The sequence below is a fragment of the Canis lupus genome, chromosome 2, assembly GCF_003254725.2.
Source record: "Canis lupus dingo isolate Sandy chromosome 2, ASM325472v2, whole genome shotgun sequence".
Taxonomy (NCBI): Eukaryota; Metazoa; Chordata; class Mammalia; order Carnivora; family Canidae; genus Canis; species Canis lupus.
This window is the reverse complement of record NC_064244.1, coordinates 14,621,351-14,643,110: the sequence shown is the minus strand read 5'-3', so window position 1 is coordinate 14,643,110 and position 21,760 is coordinate 14,621,351. Positions and strand designations below refer to the sequence as shown.

General features: G+C 47.3%; 1 protein-coding gene across 1 annotated transcript in view; it reads left to right on the top strand.

Moving 5' to 3' along the window:
• JCAD (junctional cadherin 5 associated) overlaps positions 1-7,269 on the top strand; it is a 37,857-nt gene extending 30,588 nt beyond the window's left edge. Inside the window, 1 exon segment of the mRNA XM_025464088.3 lies at positions 4,608-7,269. Coding sequence (XP_025319873.3) covers positions 4,608-4,642 — 35 coding nt within the window. The 3' untranslated portion in view covers positions 4,643-7,269.
• The last annotated feature ends 14,491 nt before the right edge of the window (positions 7,270-21,760 follow it).

Below are 21,760 nucleotides of genomic sequence, written 5' to 3'. Positions count from 1 at the left end.
CTTGATCTGCCCCCCACCCCTCCACACCTCACATTCTCATTCTCTCTTCCTCCCTCTCTCTCTCTCTTTCTCTCTCTCTCAAATAAATAAAATCTTAAAAAACAAAAAGCAAAAACAAAAATACCAGGTTGTCAGATGATGAAAATCCTGTATTGGTAAAGCTGAGTTTGTCAATTATCATTACCAGAAGATTCTTCATTTTACAAAGAGTCATCCAGAAGCTTTCCTTAAAAATCAGTATCCCGTGGTACATCATAAATGATTATGTCTTTATGGAAATTACCTATGCAAACAATTATATACAATTATCTGTATAAATAAATCTTGGGTCCCTGACTGTGAAGAGGTAAATCAGTAAAGTATCCCAGCTTTGGTGCCACCCCTTGATGAACCTTGTAGAGACCGTGCCGCACATGCTCTGCACTCTCTCCCAAACAACATTCACCTGGACCACCTGCGTGTTCTTTATTAACCTAATAAGAAAGAGATACCCAGATAATTAAATAAACTACCCAGCCGGACTGCTGTGTCTTACACCGAACCTTCCAAAGTCCTTTGTCCCATTTTATCTGTTTTTGCTACCACACCATTTATGAAACTTTAAAAAGGTTTAGTAGATAGAAGGAACAGTTTGCACTTTCTCAGCACCCCACCCCTAAAAGTTTCACCCATTAGCTCTGTCCCATAAGGTCTCCTAAGGTCTGAGGGCTAAGCCCAGGACAGAGGGCACCCCCAGGCCTTTGGGCCTCTCCCTTCTGTCACCTTAATGCCTTCAGAGCTGCTCCAGGTCAAACCACCAGGCAGGTTATCAGGGGCAGCAACGGGGATTGTCCCCAAACAGTCTCACCCTCTCAGCTCTGATGCAGACAGGCATCTCCATTTCCAGCATTTTCTTCAGAGGCTGGGCAATTAGAAATCATTTATGCTAGCACTGATTAGAAAGAAGAGTGGAGGTATATGTCAGAAGGCCTGCATCATAAACCACACACAGGGAGGGACCTCAAATCATTCATTTAGACCTTTTTACAGCAAGGGGGAAACTGCCCTTGTGTGTGTGACCATGCTGACCCTGGGCCCCCAGCCCCCCTCCTGAGGCAACCCCCAGTGGGGCAGCACCCCTACTCCCTCTTCTCTGTCAATGGACAAGATTACTTGTTTCAGCTAAAAAAATCCAGAATTTTTGTTCTGCAAAACATCCACATGGCACTTTTTAAATTTTCCCACGAATGCAGTATGATTCTTAGGAGTGTTGGCCAGTGTTGCTCAGTTCCTTACACAAAATACATTATTGAAATAACCCATTTGTCAGGGCCCTCTTGGATCATCCTGACTTGATAAAGGTCTTTGCCAAGAGAACACTAAGATGTGGAACTCTTGCCATAATGGTGGAGAAAAAGTGTTATACGACCCATTTTTTGAGCTGTTGGGATTAGTCTTCAGCTCTAATAAATGGGTCCTCTCTCCTCCCATGCAAAATATGCCCACTCGCTTTTGAGTGTGAGTTAAAATGAGTTTCTTCATCAGTCTGGTCTCATCCTGAAGATTGTAAGGATTTTTAAATGAGGCAAATCCTGTTACCAGTTTGTCAAGATTTCTCTTTCTCAGTTCATGGCCACATATTTCAGGGAATGTTTTATGACACGAAACTTCTAGTTCAATAAAGCACTCCCTCAATTTTTAGCTCATTTGGCATGTGAAGAGGGTTTAGATCATTCGGTACGTGAAGAGGGTTGGACAGGTATCTGCAAACATGTAGGTAATGCCAATTTTAATGTTAACCACTAGGAACACCTCTTCCATTACTTTTTTTTTTTTTTTTTTTTAACTGTAGTTACTGGGCAGCCCAGGTGGCTCAGTGGTTTAGTGACACCTTCAGCCCAGGGTGTGATCCTGGAGACCCGGGATCTAGTCGCAGATCAGGCTCCCTGCATGGAGCCTGCTTCTCCCTCTGCCTGTGTCTCTGCCTCTCTCTCTCTCTTCTCTCTCTTTCTCTCTCTCTCTCTGTGTGTGTGTGTGTGTGTGTGTGTTTCTCATGAACAAATAAAATCTATAAAAAATAAAAAATAAACTGTAGTTACTGACATTTAGTAGATATTTTTTTCCCTCTTCTCCATCTGATGCATTCATTAATACATAATAAAGTGACCACAAATCTAAAGGCAGAGAGCTGCTCATGATGCACACAGTCCCCTCCGGCACTCTTAAATAATGGCAGAGCAGGACACCATTAGGGACAATTTCATTCAGGAAGAGGAGCTCGGGTGCACCTCCTTCATGTGATGGTCACCAGGCGTATCCAGAATCATTTTGAGAGGAATGTGGATCATATGACTATGACAGTCAAACTTGAGATATCTTACCTTCTCCTCACTGTTGCTTCACAAGTGAGAATAAAGCCTTGTTGCTTTTTTTGCTGATAAACTCTGGGACATGTTTTTTTCTTGATATAGTTTATCATTTTATACATAAGAATCAACATCTCCATCCCCCAACCCACCCCTGCCCCTGTCATCCCAGTGTGTAGGAACCACTTCACTATTCCCGAATTCACAGCCCACTTAGAATTCAGTTTATGCCACCGTATATCTAACCCCCACCCAGTATACACACATGCACATGTGCCCTTCCACATGCAGTGATCCTTGAAGGTGGTCCTTTCAGCTGATAACTTTTTAGTGGTCTTTTGGGCCTCTGGCTAAGAAGTCAGCACTTCAAAACTTAACTCAGGTGACAAAATGCCATCTCTGTTAGATGGATCGTGTTCCAGTTTGGAAGTGTAATCTTAGGAACTGGTAGTGTTCAGAACCCTGGTTCTGTCAACCTCCATGGCATACTCTATCCATCTGGGTGCAGGAGGAGAACAAGGAGAGACTGCTTTGGGCCCAAAGGGGTGCAACTTGGGAGGGTGTGAGATGCCAAGCAATGCCACTCGTGCGAAGGCTGGATGTAGCTCTCCCGCATGTTGATGCACAAAACACCCACAAGGGCAGGCCTTAGTGTGTTGTCTCTACCCGAAATCCTGCCCACTGGAACCAGGATTCTCACTACTCAGAGTAGCCTCTCTGTCCTCTAGATCTCCACATGCCAGGATGGTAGCTCCTGGTCATATGTGGGGCCTTGAGCATTTGAAATGGGGCTTATCCAAACTGAGGTGTGCTGCAAGTGTAAAATACATACCAGAGTTCAAAGACTTAGGATTAAAAACAATATTTTTTTAAGTTTCTCAATTTTTATATTGATCACCTGTTGAAATAATAATAATTTGGATGTATTTGGTTAAATAGAATATATTATTAAAATTAATTTCACCTGTTCCCTTTTACTTGCTTTATCACACCTTCTAGATAATTTAAAATAATGTTATGTGGTTCACATTATATTTTTATTGGACCTACACTGTCTGTGATTGGCAGAAGGAGCCCATTGTTCTACAGAGTTCTTTCCCTGGCTCCGGGCCGTTAGCTGCATCAATAGGGCTGTGGGGTGTGAACTTGTTCTGCAGAGGTGTCCCCCTGTACCTGGCCCGAGGTGAATTGCTCGGTGCCCACTGGATGTAACCTATGCTCAATAGATGCTCAGCGTCTTTCTGGCCTCTCACCGGCTGGAAGTGACCACCCCCCGTCATCTCCAGCAGAGAAAAAACTGTTCTTGCTCAGAGGAGTTCCCCCTCCAAATCCACACACAATGAGGCTGACTGAGCACAAAAATGTAGCGCTCAGCTGTTCATATCGGATGTTATCACACTGGGTGTTGCTGAGTGTAAAAAATCAGAAGGCAGCCAACCCACTTGAGCTCCACTTGCTTTTAGCCATGCGGGCACTTGGTGCAGCAAATCACATTTGGGGAGGAGCAGGCTGCTTGCTTTTCCTAAATGCAGGCACTGTTGTCCTATTTGGTTTGTAATGTCTGACTCAGCGCTGTAAGCATGGTCTTAGCCATCACAGGTGTGTCGTCTGGATAGTAAGCGTATCATGGCTAAGCTGAGACTGTGTTAGCATAGGGCGTTTTGCTGCTGGAGAAATTGGGATCGGTACGGCCTTCGTATTGCACAGTTGTCCAGGCACATTTAAGAAGAAATCGTTTTACAATAGTTTTTATAGCTGTCAAATTGTACCAATCCTAGATTTCGTGTTTTCTTTTTTTTTTTTTATGATTTTATTTATTTGAGGGAGAGAGAGAGAGAATGAGTAAGGAATGGGGCAGAGGGAGAGGGCGAAGCAGGCTTCCCTCTGACCCGGGAGCCTGATGCAGGTCTCGATCCCAGGATGCAGAGGTTATGACCTGGGCTGAAGGCAGACACTCAACCACTGAGCCACCCAGGTGCCCTACTAGTGTTACATTTAAAGTTGAATGATGTCCCATTTCTCTGATTAGGTAGTGACCAATGTACCAATTGTACAATGTACAATGACCAATACAGTGCCCTTTTAAAACAGCCTTTTGATGATAGTTTCTTACTCCTCAGTGAAAACCATATTGTTTAAATGTCTAAGCGTTCACTTTACACCTGTGAATTTTGTTCCCTCAAAATATCTATTTATGTTTGAGGATTGAACAGAAAACACTCTAATTGAATATACCACTAATTTTTTTTTTCTCTTTTATAGATTCGTATGACCCTAGCAGAGTGGAGAGGGTGTGAGGAGATGCCAGTGAAGCACCGGATCGCTAGAGTTTACTAACTGCGTGTCCTCTTGTTTGGCCTGTCCGCCCTGCCTGCCCGTGTGTTGGCTGGTGCCTGCTGGCTTGTACTGTACTGTCGCATCCTCTACCACTGCCACCAAGAAACTCGCCATCCCTCCAGAATCACTTTGTGGAAATAAAGCATTAGTCTATTGAAACCATCTGTTTTTATAATATGAAGAGTTAATGCCTGTATGTAGAGAGGAGTTGCATAAACTCTCCTTAGTGATGGATTTAGCCAAGCTGGTAAATAGTTTGGTGTTAATCTGGTTCCATGTAAAATTCAAACGGGAATGGTTTTGAAGGGACTGTGAATGTCATTAATTCCCCTTTGCTATCTCCATAGCCTGTGGCCCATGCTCGTGTTAAGGAGTTTGGGACTTGGGCCAACTGCCCGGCATTCCAGCACTTTGAGTTTAGGGGAAATGGGATGAATCTATATGCCCGTTTCTAATCAATTTGGCCTTCTGCTGCTGCAAGTAACTCTATTTGTAAGTAACTTGCCATCAGAGAATAAAAGCAATATCTTTTAAGTTTCTAAAAGATTAAAAATTGTACCATAATGTATTCAGAGTATTATTTATCTGGCGATGAAATACTTTGATCATTCGCAAACATGCCATCGTCTGCTTTGCCCTCAGTATTATCTATTTTTATGTTCTGTATGGATGTTTAGAAATTCTTTATATGAAAAGTAATTGCTGGTTTAAAATAGACCATTTTAACAAAGTAACTATATTTCTTTTTACAAAAATGCTATTTTTCTATGATGTAAACAATTATGAGGTGGCAGATTTTTAAGGAAGTATTATTTTATTTAAGAGTCTGTATCCCTTTGTGTGAGAGGAACCCAGAAAGGGTTCACATTTGCTTTAAAGCACACACCCCTTACCCCTTCACAGCTCAGCTACTTTTATGTTATCTTAAAAAAAGATGTCAATATAGACATTGTATTACAGGGTTAATAAAATGAACTTTTCACAAAGATGCTTTCGCAAATGTAGCTGTAAGGTTATATTTGAAAATAACCCTCTCAAAACCAGCCAACATCCTTACAACTATTTTTGCTGCCATATCCACTAGAATTACCAAAAAACATAGTTTCATCTCGGTATGTCTGTGGGGATCTCCCCTGAGACGATACTTTCCACTGCCCCCTGCCCCGTTTATGAAATACTGTATTTTTATCTAGAATGATCCTTAATTATTAGTCTCTGCATATTTTTTAAAAGTGCTAGAGACATTATATATATGCCAATACAAAAGTACTACGAGGCCTATGTATTCTACTGTGTTTACTATTGCAGTAGCCTGCACAAATTTTAAGCATTTTTATGCATTTGTCCCTTCTTTCTAAGTAGGGTATCTTGTTAGCTAACACTTCCTGAATGGTTTCTTGTCGCCTTCCTTCCTCTTTCCTTCCTTCCCTCTCTCTTTTTTGAGAAACCACCTTCTCTATTTTTAGATGTTTCAAATTCCTAAAATGTAAATTGTTGGGTGGTCTGCAATTTGGCCTGCAAACAACTCCAACTGGGCTTTCATGGCCCATTTTTATCTGTACCATATGATTTTATTTCATAAAAACTTCATGTATTTGGACTATAATAAACAACACAGAATCTAAGTAGTTCTGAACAGTTGTTTCAAATACACTTATCTGCATTCTTGGTCCTTACCTCTCTTATGCAGTCTTCTATTACTTGTTTCCAGATTTTGGCTCTTGTGAAAAGTTGTACTAGGCTCTTGCTTTCCCAGCAAATGAGATGGGCCAAGTCTTAGCATTAGGAATGGCGGAAACTTTTTCCCCAGGAAAAGTTTAATAGGGAAGAGGTCAGTTACTCTAATAGTTGGTGAATCACTCAAGTCATCTGCTAAAACCAAATGAGGGTGGCTACCTGGAGGTCTTTGTGGGGTGTGCTTCCCTCCTTAAATTACAAATGGAAGAAGGTGAGGTGTACATATATGTATGTATGTACACATATAGAAACATACATATATACATGTCTATTAACTCTACTCTGACTTCTTAAATTTGTTGATCCCATCTAAAAACTTCTTTAAATGAAAGTAATCAAATTTTAGCTTATTCCTCAAGAGAAAGAAAAGGATCCTGAAGAGAAAAAAACATGGTAACCTATGTATACCACAAAGCAATATAATGATGGTCTTCTGGTTTTTATTCTAAATTGTACCATCTTTCTGAAACCTTCTGAATTTTGTTGAAATTATCAGTATTTCTACTTTGAACCTTAATTTCTGGACTTAAGCCTGTATATAAATCTTTTTGGTGTGTGTTGGGGGATAACTTTGACAATTAGAGTTTTAAGCTTGCACATTCTGAGGTAAATAATACATCCTGTAATCCAAAATAGCTTTCCCAGAAGTTTTGAACTTAATGCTAATTATTATTTTATTATTACTACTTCTGATGCATATATAACTCTCCATTATTATTTGTGGCCTGAAAAAAAAAAGTTCTCTTGTCTTTGTCATTGTTTTCTCATATGTATGCTAACTGTTGGTGTTTCATGATTTTGGGCTTATGAAATTAAAAGTTCTACCTTTGACCATTTGGACTAAACATTACATGAGGAATTGCCTATGAAATTTATTTGTATTTTTTGATTTGCAAAAGAAGGGAAAGAGAACATGTTGGTAATTTGGCTCTAATTACCTTTCTTTGAAGAAAATTTTCAGGTTGCCAAAAACCAGGTATCTTCATTATCATTTTCGACCTCAGGTGTCTGTGGATTGCAGGAACCTGCCCACTAAGGGGGGTGCAGTTCTTGGCGCATGTCTGCAGAACTCTGTTCCATGCTGCCTGTCACATGGAATTCTTTAAAAGTCCCTGAAAATGCATCTACTCTTGGAGATCCTGGTTTCCTTACTAGAATTGTAGGTTAGGGTTTTGATCCATGGGCAAATTCTAAGTAGAACTTTTTCTATCCTCTTTGACTGTTGGTTGGAGTGTTTCTGTTCATGGAAGTTCCTATGCGTAAACTCAGATGACTCTGGAACTAGCCCCTGACCGCTTTTTGCCACAGCAGGATGACTGACTCTGGTGGCAGCTTGGCTTTGGGCTTTGGAGGAGGAAGGGTGAAGCTGACCTGCTGTTGACACGACTGCTTCCCAGCTCAGAGCAGAAAGAACCGATGGAAAATATGATGAGGCCACCACTTCGTCTGGGACCCCCCGCCAAAGACTGTGTTTGTGTGTCTTGGCTGTTTTGCTTTGTTTTGTTTTGTTTAAAATGATGAAGTAGGACACAATTAAGTGTCAGGTTAGCAGCTCTTGGAAAGTGACCAGTAGAGCAGAGTTCCCACTCTCTAAATAGCCGGGCTTAGAGAAACACTCTCAGTATTCTAAGTGCTGGTGAGCAGTTGCTGCAGTGTTTGGGCCATTTTCTGCAGATCCATCTGTGCTAGAGGGATGGAAGCAGGGGTGGGAGTGAGTCTCAGGCTGCTCTTGCACGCCTGGGGGATTTTCACATTTGCTTTTTCTTTTGTTTTTAACTGCAGATTCTGTACATCTGTTTGTGGGAGGAGAGTTGCTACTCAGGACAGGATTTAAGAGACAGATTCCAAGTGACCTTTAAGAGTGCATGGTGGGAGGTCCTGTTCCAGGAGTGTGGGTTGGTCCACTCTGGGACCCACCAAGCGAAGAAGGAGGGGATGGTAAAATAAGCTTAAAAAGAGAGAATAGGTCCCCAGCCTTCACATTTTGTTGAAAGAAAGAAAGAAAGAAAGAAAGAAAGAAAGAAAGAAAGAAAGAAAGAAAGAAAGAAAAAGAAAGTGGTTAAGAATACAATCCAGATTGAGATCTCATAAAAAGGTCAATATGGTCTAACCAACTGCCCATTGAAACAGTCCTTGGGTTCATCAGCAGTGCGGAGAGGTGGGCAGAGTGCCTGCAGATTCCTGGCTTTGACTTTTGAGAGCCCCTGTCACACTTGTATTTGTTACAGAAGACAGGGAGGGCCTTGTTCTGTGGCCTCTGCTCAGTGATTGAAATTTGAACCCAAATTGTCCAACCATTCGTCCCATTGCCTTGATTGGGGGGGTGAGGAGGAAGCTCTCCCCATAAGATGACCCATCCCTGCTTCCATACAGAAGCCAGGTCTGCTGGGGCTTGCAGCAAAGCCGAAGGAGCAAGACTTCTCTCTCCTGCTATCCTTCAGCCCACCCTGTGGCAGGGCCAACACGTGTGACACTCCCTGTCACAGCAAGAGCGAGACAAAGGCAAGTCAAGTTGAGAAGCATATGGCAGAAATTAGAAATGAAAACCATATGTCCCAGCCAGAGAGAAAAGCAGTAACCTACAGATTATAAAAATCAACGAATTACTCTCCCACTTGGGGCAGCTGAAATTTGAGCCCTCACACTACACTCGGATGTGTCAGGAAAGCTAGGCAGAGGGATCTCAAAAAACAAATATATAAATAAATAAATGAATAAATAAACTTCCAAAATGTGGTGAAAACAAGGCTCTGTAACCCCATAGAAACTTTGCTCATCATTTCTTTGAGTACCACTGATACGTAAGGCAGGTGGAGAGGATTCCAGGAAAAGACACACCTGGTAATGGCCAATCACCAGCTGCGAGTCGTCGCCCTCCCCCCCCCCCCCCCATCAAGCAGCACCAGAGGCCTTAATGTGACTAACGGTGGAGATGGGTAGAGTAGTCATGCCCACAGGGCACAGATGAATGTCTTCCAGGAGCTCTTGTATCTCTGCACAATGTAAAGACTTGCTATTTCAGGATGGTTGACCTGCTCGTAGCACACATATTCCAAATAAACATTTTGCATGGAAGTACCTCTGTCCGTTGTCTTTGGCTGTGAGAGCAGGAGCTGCCCTGTGAGCCCTTCAAGGCTGGTCCTCAGAGGGCAGCAGGTGGCACAGACTGCTGCTGCTCAGATGCCGTAATATGGGGACCGGTGGTCCCAGGAGGTCCAGCACCTTTTGGCCTCCACCACGTATTTCCTGGGTGTTTAAGCAACTCTGACATCTACCCTGCAAAGACTCACTACAGGGTGGAAAGAGGCCTTTGGTCAATTTGGGGACTGGGTTTGAGTTTGGGCTCCATTATTAGCCAAGTGGTCTTGCCCATGTCCCATTCCTGGCTTCTGTTTTCCCCACGCACCTCTCCTACTCCTTGAATATAATAAGACCCAAGCATCTAGAAAAGCCCATGTTGTGGGTGTCCAATGAATGGAAAATGGAGGTTGACCTGTGCCGTACAGGGTAAGGGGAAACTGTCTGGGAGCTTGTAGGTTTTGAAAGCCAGGCCGTCATTCTCTTACAGGGATTCACCTCCTTGTTTCTAGTATCCCAGTTCCGGAAGCAGATGCAATTTCGGCACCGCATCATGCTCTCCACTTATTTCTAGTAGCCCAGGAAACCTAGAAGCAGTTGTGTCTGAGTTTAAAAAAATAGATTTGGTCCTTCTTTCAGCTTAAGCCCCCTCTCTTCCTCATTTGCTTCTGGAGACTTGTCCTCATTCCTTCTGAGTCTCCACATGTGTGGGTCTCCATGCTCGAGGGTTCCCAGGCCCTCTCAATAGTCTGAAATTTCAAATCATGTTCAAATGCGGGTTTTAAAGTAAGAGCTATTCCAGTTGGTTGGTAATTGAATCCGCATAAGAAAATAAAACTGAAAAAGAAGTCCCTTGACCAAATTAATGCTGTAAGATGAAACACACAGCCTAGGAATCGGGGGACCTGTCCGGGCCCAGCTCTGCATGAACTAGCTGTGACTCCGGCCACCTCCCCTGCTCTCCCTGGAACACTTGACAAGTGGAGAAGTGGGATTGAACTAAATTAACTGGTTTCTTCCAATTCTAATATTATGTAGTTATTTTTTGGCAAAATTGGAAGTCCATAGGGTCTTTGTCCTGCCAGAAGGGTCCAAGAGTAAAATAATGTGAAAACCACTGTACAGGCCTGAGGACCGACCGGGTCATCGCTGGGTAGGGAGCCCTGCCATTATTTCTTTCACCAGGGTGGTCCTTTCCCCATTCCAATAACTTATCGTACTTCTCTCCCCCTTCTCATAGTTTGGGACCAGCCAAGAGACTGACAATATTGAATTCTCCCAAACATATTTTTCTTATGTGAGAGCAGGGCACTGGGTGTTTATGGGCCTGGCTGGCAGCCCAAAGCATTCATCTACAGCGTCTGCACAGAGCACTTTTCTCACAATTGGCTTGCTCGGGGTCCTTTTAAATGCACTTAGGTTTGGAGATATGTGTGACTTACCAGCTAAGTTGGCCTCTCTGCTTCAGTCCTCCACAGAAATCTTTCCCAAGGGGGTCAGCTTGTGTCCCACAGGCTGGAAATGCTGTCAAATCACCCAGAAGTCAGCATTTGGGAGACAACAACTCCATGGAACCCTGGGAGCATCGGCTCTCCACGTCTAGCGGGGCCACTGGTTTGGTTTCAGCAGGATAGTCTCACTTTTCTTGACGTGAGAGATTTGTGCCGGATCACGTGCAGACTCCACTGGCTTCCTCTTTGGGCTACTTCCCTGTGTCCTATGCTCCCACGGCCTTAACTGTGGCTGGGGTTTTTGTTTGTTTGTTTTTAAATAAAGGTTTTATTTATTTATGAAAGAGAGAGGCAGAGACACAGGCGAGGAAGAACCAGGCTCCATGCAAAGAGCCTGATGTGGGACTCGATCCTGGAACTCCAGGATCATGCCCTGAGCCAAAGGCCGGCACTCAACCACTGAGCCACCCAGGCATCCCTGTTTTGTTTTGTTTTGTTTTTTAACCTAGCCTAACCCTACTGGTGTTTCTCCAGCCATGACAGCAGGGTCAACTTGTGGAGATTTAAACCCAAATGTTCATTTATCTAGAATTTCTTTTGAGTGTTTAAAATAAAATGCTCGGGGCACCTGGGTGGCTCAGTGGTTGAGCATCTGCCTCTGGCTCAGGTCGTGGTACCGGGGTCCTGGGATCGAGTTCCACACTGGGCTCCCCGCAGGGAGCCTGCTTCTCCCTCTGCCTGTGTCTCTGCCTCCCTGTGTGTCTCTCATGAATAAATACATAAAATCTTAAAAAAAAATAAAATAAAATGCTCAACACGGAGATGAAGGGAAGACAAGGAAACAAACATTGTTAGGTCCCTGTGGTGCACCAGGTATGTTGTATGCATGGACTAATTTAATGCCTGTCACTCTACAAAAGATAAACAGAAACAGAGAAGGGGAGGCAAAAACTTGAAGCATGTGGCTAGCAGTAGAGCAGGGATTCAAACCGATTTCTCTACCCTAAAGTCCATGCTGCTCACCTTAGCTTGCTGCATCCCAGGAGGATGGACAATGATCTTCCAGCTAGGAAATTCAAGGATAACAGTTTACATTACTAAATACATTTGTTATGATCAGATTCAGCTGCTTACATCAAAAAATTAGAAACAACAGTGACCTAATGAGATGGAAGCTCATTTCTCTCACATTTCAAAGGAACCAGAGGGTTCAGGGCGAGAGTGTCAGGAATGAAGGATATTTGGAAGAAAGACAGGGACAAAAGGAAACCACCCTTTAAAGGATTTTACACCACCCGGCAAGGAGCCCTCCACCCTTTCCCACATGATAGGTAGATGATAAAAACCTGATTGAGTGACAGGCTCATGGAGGGTTAATCGGGTTAAAACAGCCCACCAATAAGCCCCTAAAAACTCCTAGGCTTAGAAACTCCAGTGGCAGCCCTCTCAAGTCCCCTCTGCCTTCAAGAGCTTTGTACTATCATGCAATAAACTTTGCTCTTTTACCCACCACTCTTTGTCTGGTCAACCTCTTCATTTTTTGAAGCAATGTGACCAAGAACCGTAGACACCAAAAAAAAGAAAAGAAAAAAAGAAAAAGAAAAAGAAAAAGAAATCCTGCACCAACCATGCAGAGTCTTCACATGGTGGCTTCCATCCTCAAGGTAACTTTATGGTCCAAGATGGCTACCAGGGTGCCAGCCATCTCAAACATTTTCCAGGTAGCTGACAGGAGGAAAAATCCTCCTTGCAAATGAGTTAGCTTCCCCTAAAGAGACATCCAGGGTGTCTTATACCATTCTGCTTATATTCCATTTGCTAGAACTCAGTCACACTGTCAAACTAGCTGCAAGGGAGGCTGGGAAATGTAGGGGTTTTTGTTTTGTTTTTAAACTGGGCACATCACAGGTCTGAATAAAATCAAAGTTCTATTAGTAACAAAGAGAGGAATGATAGTTACTGACTGGCAACCAGCAGCCTCTGCTGCAGTTAAACTACCTACAGGCATCATTAGCCCCGGGGAGATGGATGCTCGCCAGCCACAACACAGAGCAGTCCATGTGCCTTCTTGGTCTCTGTGGAAAGCTCTGTGGCAGAACTTCACAAACAGCACCGAAGATTTTGTCTAATGAAAGATTAAACATGTTGCCCCAAGTGGAGAGTTTTTAATAGTGCCTTTAATCCAAGAGGGGGACAACCACCAAGCCAAAAGGACCAGCTGTAAGCAGCTACCCCTGCAGTCCACTCTTGGGGTCTGACAAAAGCAAACCCTCACTTTCCGGGAGATCCACGCTCAGGGGAAGGAAATGATTTTTCCACGTCGGTGCTCTTCGTACTCACAACAAGGAAATGTGGGGAGAGGCAAATGGCCAACACCGGAGTGGAGATACCAGTGCAGATGATCGCTGGGTTCTGAGAACCACAGACTGTGTTTACCCTTGTGTCATCACACCTTCCGCCCGGAGGCACAGACTGAACTCTGGACTATCTTCCTTGAGGTCCCAGTCCTTAGGGAAGCCCCCCAGGGAAGGGGGAGGGGCGCCTGGTGGGCGAGCCTGGGGCCGACGCCACGGAGACAGATGGAGCAGCTCGGCCTCCCACATCCTTGTGGGAAGGTCCCCTGAAGGGCTTATGCCAATGCCTTCCTGCCCAAGACGGACCCCCTCAGCCTTGGAAGCCCTGCGGCCTACCACAAGGGCACCGGAATGGAGCTCTGAGCAGTTCAGATAGCAGGGTTTACAGCAGAATCTTCTGCCTTTCTAGTTAATAATCTCAGCCAGTGAACGTTGCAAGGGAAGGTTCCCGAAGCCCTTTCTTGGGTATGGAGATTTGCTTTTATAGATGTGGCTCTATCGAAGAAGATAGTGCCCCAGGAACTCTTTATTTTTTACTCAGACTTCATGACTAATGACAAAAATCAAACAGGAGCCACAAGAAAACATTTCAAGAGGTCAGGGGAGAAAGCTGTGGCAGGTGGCACTGTTTGTCCAGCAGCACGGTGGCGAACATTCTGGATGTAGAATCCTCTCCCTGGTGGGTCTTCCCAAGAGGGGCGGAAGAGATGAGCTCAAATTGGGTGGGCGTGCTATGCTAAGCAAGGAAGGAGAACCTAGGGGACGGTAGGGAAAGATGATTACCAGATTTTGACAAACCTAGGAGATATGTCATTATTTGTTGGGAAGAAAATGTTGTCAGTTAAATTATTAGTTGCCCTTGACTATAAATTCATCCCAATTTCAGAGATGGGGGAAAGAGATGTGCCCATCCAGTTGATGAGATGCAATAACTGGCCTTCACTCCCTCTCCCAGACTTCACGAACACCCCCTCTCCCCAGCTAGGGCCCTGCGGGGATGGTTCTGGAATGACCAGCCTGCCCTCCCAGAGCATGCAGGCCACGTGCATGAGGAGCAGCCCCCAGGCTGTGGCTTCCAAACTTGAGTGTGTAGCCCAATTCCTGGAAGTTGTTAAAAGAGAAAAAGAGGCTTAGTTTTAGTGTTTCTGGAGTGACAACTAGGACACTTCTTTAACCAGTGGGCATGTAATTTCCAAGTCCACTGTCCCACAGACATTTGAGGAAACTCTTCTGGAGTCTTCAGAAGCGATTCAAAGGGCAGATCCAGAGCTTCCCTCTACCCTTCCTAACTCAGAGCCCCTTCTCTTCCCTGGACAATGTCCACGGGCCTTTCATTTCTAAGATGAAACCTCAGGTTTTGCCACAGCTTCCCTGACCTGGCCACATGAGGTGGTGGCATGGTATTAAAGTGTCCCCCCAAAATCCATATGTTGAAGCCTCATGGCCTGATGGGATTAAGAGGTGGGATCTTTGGGTCGTGACGGGGTCAGGAGGGTGGAGCCCTCGTGAATGGGATTAGCAGCCTTTTAAAGAGACCTCAGAGGGCACCCTTGAGGGCACAAGAAGTCTAACACCCAGCAGAAGACCCTCACCCGACCACGTGGGCACCCTGACCTCAGACCTCCAGCCTCCAGAACTGTGAGAAATCAATTTTCATTGTAAGGCACCAGTCTGTGGGTGTTGTGATTGCGTCCTGAGACGGCTAAGACAGGTAGGGTCGCTCTGGGATGCATTTCTCTTGTAAGGCACTGACCATAATGACTGTGATGGAGCGTCCTTAAAGTATCAGATGTCACTGTCTCTTTGTCCTAGGTGACAAGCTTCTGAGGGTTTGCATCATGTCCATCTTGTGCATCCACACAGCCTAACACAGTCCCTTGCACATACTGACGACCTAGGTTAGCAATAAACATTCAGAAGTAAGACGCAAGAGAAGAGGAGAGGCTACTCCTCTGTTGTACTTCAGGAGAGCAGGAAGTCATCACCATCGAGCAGCCACCATGTCAAACAAGCCTGGATGGGTAAAAAGAGAGAGAGAGAGAGAGAAGAAACAGTGGACAATGAGTTGAACTAGATCCTGAGGTGGTGGGTGGGCCAAAGGTGCCTGCGTGGATGCGAGCGAGGTGGTAGGAATTCTGGAAATTGGATGGGGTAAGGGGGCTTGCTGGGGAGGGAGACTCAGGCCCTTGGAGACTTCTAAACACAGAGAAAGTCGCAACTCTGTCCCCAGGTTGCAGGGCAGGTGGGCAGAGGGCTTGAGCAGGTACAGCCTCCCTCCCCGACGGCTGGCCATGGAGTCTCCGTCCCACGCAGCCTGGGCTGGCTCTGGCCAGTCTTGCCGGTGGGTCCTGAGGGCCCAAGGGAAGGACCCCCACTGCAGAAAGCTGGCAGATGCCACACAGCTTATCCCAGCTTATCCCAATCCCGAGGGGCGGTCCCTTGCCCCTCACATCTGACCTTATTTATGCCAGCAGGAAGTGACGGCTAGGGTCCATCCCCATTCTCTCGGCGCACTCCTATATCCTTTCAGTGGGGGACAAAACCTCTTATGACAACTAAGGATTGTGCTGCTACTGCTGGTTGATGCGACTGTGGCCTGACATTCACTCTGAAATCTAACCGCCCGGGGAGCCTGTGTCAATAATTGATTTTAATTTCCATTTGGACAGGAGAAAGGGATTTCTTTTTAAAAGGCCCCTGACAGTGAGTTGCAGGCCTGGCAGCCAGCCTCTAAAATGGCCCCAATGATCTTGGCTCTAAATTATTCCCATGCTTATGGAGCCTTCTCCCACACGAAGGAAGGCTGAACTTTGTACCCAACGGCATGTTGCAAAACTTAATGGTGTGTGAATTCTGAAGCTGGATCATGAAAAACCCCACTGTGGTGTCCGACTTGCTCTCCTGGATGCCTCGAGGGAAGCCTGCTGCCCTGTCAGGGGGACGTGCCCGCAGCCCTGGGGTGGGAGCCGAGGCCTCCCACTGACAGCCGGCACCAGCTTGCCTGCTGTGCCAGGGGGCCACCGTGGAGGCAGACCTTCTCGCCCCATGGAGCCTTCCAGAGACTGTGCTCCGTCCAGCCCCCAGGCTCAGCTGACAGAAATGAGGTGAAATAACAAATGTGTACCGTTCTTTTCAACTGCTGCATTCGGAGGTGATTTGTTTTGCAGAAGTGGAAATGTGATCCTGGATGTTTGACCTTAAACTGAGCAAGGAAGTTAAAGGCAAAGGGACACTTGTGGTCGCCATTGGGAAAAGAAGAAGAAATGTCAGACTGGGGCCTGGGAGGATTCGTTTTGACAGCTTCATAATTTCACTGTAGGGTTGGCTCTTTTGGGCTTCAACTCTGGAAGAACAAGTGGGAGCTGTCAGGAGAGTCATTTCTGCCTCTGACAAGCCCTGCATGCACGCACTTGGGTGGAACGCTGAGTTTGAATCATGCCTGCGGGCCGCACAGTTTATACCACTATTTTAAAAATGACCGTCTTTATGATGAAGGTCTGCTACATGGAAGATTCCCTGTCAGAGTTATAATTGTGCCCATATTATCTCTGGTTCGGACCCATCCCATATACGTAAGGTTGTACCATGAAGAAAAATTAAGCTGAAGTTTATCAAATTATTCTATCTATAATAGACCATCTTTATTAAGTTCGGGTACCTCCAGTGGATGGTGCCTGTGGAGGGGTTAGGTTCTTTCTTAATCCAGAGAAGTTTCAAGGTCACAGAACCATGGTGTAGATCCCAGTATCACACACAGTACAGAGAAAATGTCTTTGTATGGCAAATAAAAGTATAAAATGTTAATAAAATGCAGGTTTCTCCAATATGCCTTGTTCATTGTGCCAGGCTGCCCGTTTCGAGGAGTGAGCTCTGGGATGAGAACCAGGAGTCTCACAGAGCAGCATCTCCACAGACAGCCCCTCATTGACAACCCTGAACCCTCAGCCCTAGGAAACTGGACCATCCCCCTTGCCAACTTGGCCTCAACAGTTTTGTCTATTCTTGAGTGGTCTTTATGAAGAGCAGCAATTGGTCATAAGTAAATCCCCCTGTCTGAAGCTGGTACATAGCAAATAGTCACCCACCGGACAGCCAGTGCAGCATCACCTCCACATGGCCATGTGTGTCCCACCCATTGATTAAGTCAAAGGCACATCGGCGTCCAAAAGGGTGTAATTGTTTGGATCAGAGATTTGGATCAAATCTTTATTTTTGAATCTTCACTCTCCCCTTCAGTGCACACTCTGAAGACAAAGAATAAATCCAGGCCACTGATTTGAGGCTTGGCCACATGGCCTGCTTTGGCCAATGAGGTATCAGCAGCCTTTGGAGCAAAGGCTGGAAACGTGTTCACATGGTGGGTTTTCCCTACTGTGCTTCTCCCATTGCCAGGAGACTATGCCCGGGGCAGCTCCTCATTCCGGAGAAATGAGAGACACAGACAGGTGGGCCACCCCAGTCAATGTGGAGATGCACAGCTTGAAGTAGGGTCAGCTCAGCTAAGCCACAGATGTATGAGAAAAACAAATGCTTCCTGGGATTGGTTCCTGAAGTGCTTGTGCTTGTTACACAGTTTTACAATGGCAGTGCCGCTAACTGCCACATGGGCTAGTTAACATCTTTTATTTATATATCATTGTATCCAAGGGGAACATGTGCCTGAGGTCAGGGCTTGCAGGAGTATCAAGAATCTTCGGGAAATTCTTGATATGTGTATTCAAGAGGCTCTCGCTCTGCCCTTTGATCCGGAGCCTGCTCTGGAAACTCGAATGCTAGATTAATGTAGGCCTGCTGCCTTGGGAAGTCTCCCCACGCACCCCGCCTCCGATTATTCCTGGTGGTCAAGCAGAACTCAGACTTGTCCTCTTACATTTCTTCGACTCAAACATTTCTCTAAAATCCTAACATGAGGAGTTGTGTTGTTCCCTAGCGTACAGATGATTGTCTTTAGAACTAGGTTCCAAAAGAGATGGTGATGTGGGAAACAATAGGAAATATATTTGAGGTTTGTGGAATCCAAGCTGAAAATACTTCCATATCAACACTTGCCATTAGCTGTTGGGATAAAGGGCTTGGGAGGTGACTGTAGGACAGCACACAAGTCCCCGTCAGAGAAACATCCCTTCTGGTGGAGCTGAGCGTGCAGAGGGCGGCCGGCAGCCCCGGCCCCGGCCCCGGCCCACGCGGCCCCGGACGCTCAGGATTTCCACGCAGGGGCCTCGCTGTGGGTGTGGGAGAGCCCGCCGGCGAGGGGCCCAGTCCTGGGAGGGGCAAAGTACGGTGGGTCCTGCCCTTCCCCGGGAAGACCACCCTGCGCGTCCGGAGCCCGCGGGTGACCCGCCGCCCTTTGAACACTAGAGGGCAGCGTTCGCTCATGCCAAGGACATGGTTGCTCGCGCCGGGTCCCTCCTGGATGTGACCGTGGCTGCAGCCTTTCTGCAAGCCCTTTCTGCAAGCGGAGCCCAAGGAGCAGCTCAGCTACGGAGCTGAGCCGAGGAACTTGACCCAGATCAAGGGATCCCGCTCCCGGCCCCCTACTTGATTTGTGGAAACGCGCAGATAACCCACAAGCCCTTGGCTGGAAGCATATGTGGATGAGACTCTGATGAATTGGAGTTTTGTTACTCGTGTGATTTGAGCATGTCACCGCAGAAATGGGTCTTGGGAGGATTACGTAGGATGATGCATGCAAGGGCTTGCCACAGCGCCTGCTCAACCAGTGTTAACGAGCAGTCATACTGGTGGACTGGAAAGAAGCCCCCACTGGGCAGGAGCCTCCTGAAGAGAGAGAGCCCGCAGGCTGCTGCTCCTGCACAGACCCACCCCTGTGGGGGGTGCAGTGAGAGCCCCACCAGAGCACCACATTTGTGGAAGCAGAGACCTCAGTCCCAGGCCACAGGGCCTCTTGAGCCTGGCAATCTTGGCTGCACAGAAGGAACCCCTCAGGGTAGGACCCCTGAGGATGCAGCAGAGGTTTGGGTGCCGGCTGACCACCCCCCACACACACACACACAGACCTGCTCCTCCCAGGAGGCTCCACGCGCTCCTGCTCAGAAGGCTGGCTCACGGGGGCAGATCTCCCGTGGGGCCTGGTTGCTCCTGGGTGGCTGTGAGCTCTCTCCCATCCCTCTGACGCCCAAGTTGGCAGGGCAGCCCCTGGAATCATTCTGATAACCCAGAACAGAGCCTAGTTATTTAGTGCCCATATCACCTGTTTTCAAATGAGCTCAGCCTTGGAAGCTTCAGAAGATTCTAACGGCAGCTACTGCTGAGTGCTCCCGGGTGTTACAATTTGTAGATTGTAGTGGGGACGAATGAATGAGAGATCGTCTTGCCAGTGGCCTGGAGTCTAGACTCCTCAGTGTTAGACATGGCAGTTCACCAAGTGGCTGGGCGGCCATGGGCAACACTTAACCTCTTCCTACGCCAGGCTCCAGATCCACAGAAGAGGCAAAATGCTGATTTCTGCCTCTCCTCCTCTCAGGGCGATTGTCAGAATGAACAAAGCAGGACACTACGTGTGCACAGCACTCACCCTTCACACAGCACTTTTGTGGGGAGACATTCTCCGTGGGTCTCCTGCCCACAGAGGAGCTGACTGCTTTTGTTCTGGCCTTTGCTCGGGACCAGCTTTTGAAGGGTGTCTGCGGAGCCGACAGCCTGGGAAGACAGAGGCAGTGCTGTCTGCACATAAGGCAGGTCTGTGCACTGCACAATAGAATGAAGAGAATGTGTCCCTCTGGGGCGGAGCTCAGCAGGGCTCCCGGCCCATCCTCAGCCCCGCAGGCTTCCTGGGTGCAGGGTCCCGCCCTGGGCGGGTCCCAGGGCTCCCAGTGGGGGCTGGGGTCCAGGAATGCCTGTGGAAACGCTGGTCCCTGCCCGCTGCCATAGCTGTGGGCAGTAGAGTCCTTCATCGGGGACCCGGGAGTCTGTGTCGTCCACCACCGCCCCAGGGGCGGGCAGGCTCACCGGCCAGCTTCCGAGGAAGGCCCAGTCCGCAGCCTCGCTGTGCTGAACCAGGTGGAGCCGGGGGGGCCTTTCCAGGCCCCTCACCCCCACCCCCAGCACCAGGCACAGCGGGATTTCCATTCTGCAGGTGAGGCCACAGAGGCTCGGGAAGCTTAGGGACGTCTCCAGGGCCAGCTGACACCATGGCAGGGGAGACATTGCGCCTGGAGCATAAGTGAAAACAGTATTTGCCCCAAACCTCTCTCCTCTTCCCAAACCTGGATGGGGTGGCTGGGAGTTACATGGGTGCTGGCTTCTACAAGCAGTACCGATGGGATTTGTTTTATTGTCCTGTCGCCCCAGGGGCCAGAGGACACGGGGTTTCCTTCAGCCACCCTCCTGCATGGGGCTCCCTGGTACGGGGGGCCCCCTGGGCCAGCCACACACCCGGACACCTGTGCCTCAAGGTGACAGCTTCAGGCCACACCCACCAGCAGGGCTCCCTCCACCATGGGGATGCCTGGGGACCCTGAAAATCACCTGTGGGTGCAGAGGAGTGGGCAGGGCGGGGCATGAGCTCAGTCAGGGGACGAGGCCGTGGCTGGCACTCCCGGCTTCCTCAGCAACGGCGACCGCCCTGTGCGGCCTGGAGGGCAGAGGTAAGAGGCAGCGGGCGCAGGGGCGGAGCAGGGGCTCTGCGGGGCAGCACGGAGCTCTCCCAGGGGACCCCAGCCCGCCCGGGGGGCAGAGCGGGGCTGAGAGGCCAGCCACGCCGCGATGCCCGAGTCCGATTATCTCTCCATCCCTTGGTTTTGTGTTTTTTAATAAAAGGAAACTTTAACAAACCTCTGACTTAAGTCCCAGACATTGTGTATCTGTGTGTGCCTGTGTGTGTGTTTACCTGTATGTGTGTCTGTGCATGTCCGTGCGTACCTGTGTGTGTGTCTGTGTGTGTCTGTATGTGTGCATATATTTGTGTGTATGTGTGTGTACATTTGTGTGTGTCTGTGTATCTATGTGTGGCGGGGAAGGATAAGTGTAAACACTAGGGAAAGGGAAAAGAGAGGGCTAGCCTGGCCTTTGGTACCTGGTGATCACCTCAGGCTTCTGACAGAATAGAAGTGGTACAGTGTGGCCTGGGCTCCATGTTTGTTTGTTGTGGGTTGTGATTTTTCAGTAGCTCCCCAGCTGGTTCTCACGCCCCACAAGGCCTCAGGCCACTCCGTCCAGCGTGGCGACCAGGGGCCACATGTGCCTATGGAGCACCTATGCTGTGGCCTGTCCCGGGATGTGCTGTCAGTGGAATCTACACTCCGGATTTGAAGACTTCAGGCAAAAAAGAAATGTAAAATAGCTCAGTATTTTTATATTACCCATCGAAATATTATTTTAATATATTGGGTTAAATTAAACACATTATTAACATTAATTTTACCTGTTTCTTTTATTTCAGGGGTGCTACTAGAGAATTTAGTCACCAACATGGCTTGCATTTGTAGCTCATACTGTG